Source organism: Trichoplusia ni, chromosome 3 (assembly GCF_003590095.1).
Source record: "Trichoplusia ni isolate ovarian cell line Hi5 chromosome 3, tn1, whole genome shotgun sequence".
Lineage (NCBI taxonomy): Eukaryota > Metazoa > Arthropoda > Insecta > Lepidoptera > Noctuidae > Trichoplusia > Trichoplusia ni.
Genome location: NC_039480.1, coordinates 17,251,396 through 17,255,469, shown reverse-complemented (window position 1 = coordinate 17,255,469; position 4,074 = coordinate 17,251,396). Strand labels below are relative to the sequence as shown.

General features: G+C 36.6%; 1 protein-coding gene across 3 annotated transcripts; it reads left to right on the top strand.

Moving 5' to 3' along the window:
• The first annotated feature begins 486 nt into the window (after positions 1 to 486).
• LOC113492207 lies at positions 487 to 4,068 on the top strand. 3 transcript variants are annotated; one of them, XM_026869573.1, is made up of 5 exons: positions 487 to 705; positions 1,053 to 1,171; positions 1,669 to 1,857; positions 2,969 to 3,154; positions 3,837 to 4,068. In XM_026869573.1, the coding sequence occupies exons 1-5, from the start codon at positions 542 to 544 to the stop codon at positions 4,031 to 4,033; spliced, it is 855 nt and encodes a 284-aa protein (XP_026725374.1). In that variant the 5' UTR covers positions 487 to 541; the 3' UTR covers positions 4,034 to 4,068. The 3 variants fall into 3 exon arrangements, with proteins under 3 accessions (XP_026725374.1, XP_026725373.1, XP_026725375.1); XM_026869572.1 differs by having other exon boundaries at positions 2,960 to 3,154; XM_026869574.1 differs by lacking the exon at positions 487 to 705 and adding an exon at positions 729 to 959 and having other exon boundaries at positions 2,960 to 3,154.
• The last annotated feature ends 6 nt before the right edge of the window (positions 4,069 to 4,074 follow it).

Here is a 4,074-nt window from a genome sequence, read left to right as displayed (position 1 = left end):
TAGAGCGTTATTTATCTTCTTCACTTGCATTAGTCTGATTTTACGACGTAGTGATAAGGCCTCAGGGTTTGACTACATCACTGAAATACAGTTAGAAATGTCATGTAATGTTTTTGATCAAACTCTTAGTTACCTACATCTTTATTCCATCAAATCTCTGACGTTATACGTACAGAATTTCAAAACTTATTTCCGAATGACGCTATAGCTTACCTAATAGACAAACAGTATCAAATGGTCAACCCTTTGTTCTAATTCAAAACATCTAAACAATACATGAAACAAACAAACATCGCGTTGTACAAATAAGAATAGACGCTACACTAACCGCCATTTCCTTTAAGATTATAACTGTGGTAACTTACTTCTAGACCAGAGCAGTTAAATTGTGTTATAATCTAATATTAGTGAACAAAACAAATACGCTATTGAAATAAAAAAAAGAATGGACGTTCTAAAATTGAATAACTAACAAAAGAAAAAACTCAAATTTAAAATTAAAACCGTTACATTATTTAAGTTATAAAAATTGGATTACAAAATGAATAGTTTAATCTCGGTTTTCGTAATAACCTCCATCGTAGTAGAGATGTATTGCACCGGTTTGGACGGAGAAGATATGGAGCGTATTGACGTGGTGGACATGACCAAGCCTACCACCTGGAAAGACCTCTCCATGTATTATGGAGCTGTGGAGAAACACTGGCAAGTAAAAATATTTTTTGAAAGGAAATTGATAAAGAATTTGTAAAGTGTACAAAATCAAAGAACTTAGTATAGTTAAGGAAAAGGAGTGATGCATGACATACATGATGTTGTAAATATTTCGGGGTTATAGAAAAGGGAAACGTTATAATACCACTGTGTTTGTCCAGTTTTCGCAACAAATATAAAATAGGATTACCCGGTATTATTGTACTGAAGTTCAATAGAATCCGTGTGAGAAGGCATGACAAAACGTAGGTGGATTATAATCGATCAAGTAAGATGTGGCGAAACTTCTAAAATGACAAATAAGTGTTGTGTCTCCACTAAAATTTTGACCTTTCTAGGAAGATGTGCATCAATTGTGGAGCTCCTGATTTGGGGACTGGCATTCACCTGGAGCACTCAGGAACCACCGGGTCCATGCACCCTGCCGTCATACCGTCGGAATATCTACTGAGTCGATGTAAGTAGTAGACTACGTATTGCAGTTGCAGGTTTCTCGCCATTCATAACAATTAAGTCAGTAATAGATGAAGTGCTTGCTTGTGGCCTAGGCAATCTAATTCAAACTTGTACCTTGAAGAAATTATACTCCTTGCCACTCAACACAAATAAGTGCCAAAAGAAAATTTAAGATGTTCGCAGGGTTGAATCCCAGAACGCATCGTACCACGTGTCTTTTTTAAGTAATGAGCGTTTTACTAAGCAATGAATACTTGCTAAAGTACTGAAAGAAAACGTTGCGAGGAAAGTCAGAGGAGCCAAATTAGAGGTCTGCGGGCTTATAGTGACGCCAGGTTCAACATCAACTATACGAATAAAAAAATATCAGAATCAATGTTTACTAACCAACTACGTCCGCTTGCCTTCTATAGACAACCGTTCCGCTATAATAACAAACTGGCTGTCTATTTTAATGAGCAAATAGATATATTTATACATTTCTGTTCTTCTTTCCAGTGGCAATAATAGATGTGAGCACACTAACGACTCTAAACCCGTCAGTGGTACTCACATTGGACGTGGCGCTGCAATGGGCGGCGCTCAAGCACGACCCCAAAGAGCCCACGCTTCTACTCTTCAAGTTCGGCTGGACTGAAGTTGATAACAGCCACATTAACGTGAGGACGTGCGTCTGCAAGATACCTGGTAAGTATGACCAAATTCTTAAACAAGTCTTATTTATTTATTTAAACTTTTACGTACAATTGTGGTACATACGGCGGACTTAATGCGTTATCTGTTTTTAAACCAATCAAATCCGTTCGAGAACCTATTGAGGACTGCGATCGGTTCCGAAACTAGTCGGGATATCCCGATAATTACTATAGAGTAAAACGTTTTCAAATAAATAATGACGAATCCGCCTCACAAAAGTTTATTTAATAATCTAATATGCGTGTTAACCTATTTTTTTTTATTAAAGATACAGTCTTTTATCAAATAAATCCATACACAACGTACAAGTTGTTCCATACGCACGAATTTATAGTGTGATAAGCAGGCGAAAGAAATGAACACATGTCATATTTATGGAAATGATTTAGTGCGACGTACTTTTTTCCACACAAATAGCAAGTTATCGAGGAAAAACAGTCAATATGGCAGGTCCGTGAATGTTCTAGCAACGTTTCCCCGTTTGTTTCTAGCACCTCTAAAAATCAATGCCATAGATATACCGACACCGACCGACATACCTTAATAGGAACTCAAACAAAACCCAAATGCTTTAATATAAATCGGCGTGCTAATGTTTAGGTAAGCTGAATTATTAGACAGTATTATCAACTGATAGGCATTTCGATATAAAATACTTGTGTGATAATCATCGCTAATGATGATTGAAATGACGATTAATCTGAAAGCATGTAATACTGTCTGATTATGTGAACTATTGTGTCAATTTGTTGTTAGATAGTGTAACATCGGTAGATACTTACGACACGATATTCATGAAAAGAAAAACTGATTGGTTGGGTTTAACAAGAGGTTGTCGTACATATTACATTTTTGGCATTTTTTCCTTAGCTCGCAAACATAATTATCGTTTAGTCTTATCGAATTCTAATCACCGTAATCCTTTAATAGAAGAACAAAGTATTCTATGGTGCGAGTATCTTCTAGCTACCATATAGGTAATAAAAAATAGGTCTGTTGATTAAAATTCCGTAGGATAATGTATAATTTCGTTTGAGTATGAGAAGCCAACCTTTCTCAACTCCACAACTGGCAGTAGACTCAAATAACATAGAACTTCCAGGTTTAAGCTACGAGCTCGCAGAATGGATCGCGGCGAACTTGTCCCACGTGGTGGGCGTTGCGACAGACACCCCTACCTTCGAGTCCGAGCAGACGAGGGAGTTCGCCAGCAGAACTGTGTCTAATGTGCTCGGAAGAAGCGGGATCTATATGATAGAAAATGTATATTTTAGGGGAAAGATGCCTGGTGAGTTTGTGTTTGTTTGTTTTAGAGTAAGTTGTTGCTAAGAAGGAAGAAAGAGAGTTTTAGGTTCTTCCTAGTTTCAATTGACGTACCTACTTAAGCTCTTTAACCGACAAAAGAAAATCTGTGCATTAAATAATTTAGGTTAAAGACAAGCAGGCTTTGGGTTGCTATGATGTACCCGCTATTAAAGGGTTAGATCTGAAAGATAATGATGACTCTTAGGTAATTTGAAGTAGAAGAGGTAAAATTATAAGTGACTCCCAAACTTCGTAGGCAGGTTGGGAAAAGCAGCAAACAAAAATTTTGCTTTTGACAAAAACAAAATTGTTCTGACGTTAATGATGCTGCAGTACCTACCTACTTAGTCGTTCGATGATACGATCTAATTACCAATTTAAGGAAAATTGTTTTGTTTTTATTATAAGGTGACATTAGATACCTTAAAGTAAATAAAACACGTGCCGCACCTTCTATTAAACCGTCACCGTTTCTTATCAAAACAAACAATGATTTGTTTTACGTCACAATTAGAAATCCTAACAAAGGCGGAAACGTACCATATGCACCATACTCTTAAATAAAAATAAATAAATAGGCAGTTATTATTATAAATACTTAAATCACAAATACGTGATTACTTCTACCCCAATAAATATAACCATGATCTCTTTACGTGTTTCAGAGCAAGGCTGTATGGCATTAGCAATGCCTCTAAAACTCCTGAACGCAGCGTACGTCCCTGCCCGCTTGACAGCGTTCTGCCCATCATCGAAGTCAGATCTTCACGTCGTGATGTCGCTAAAGAAAGAAGTTCAATCGCCAACACGCTTACCTAATAGTCGAGTGTACGATGTCAATTTAGATGAAATATTAAGCTAAAATAGTTTATAGGTTATAAAAGCATATGGATTTATTTTTAT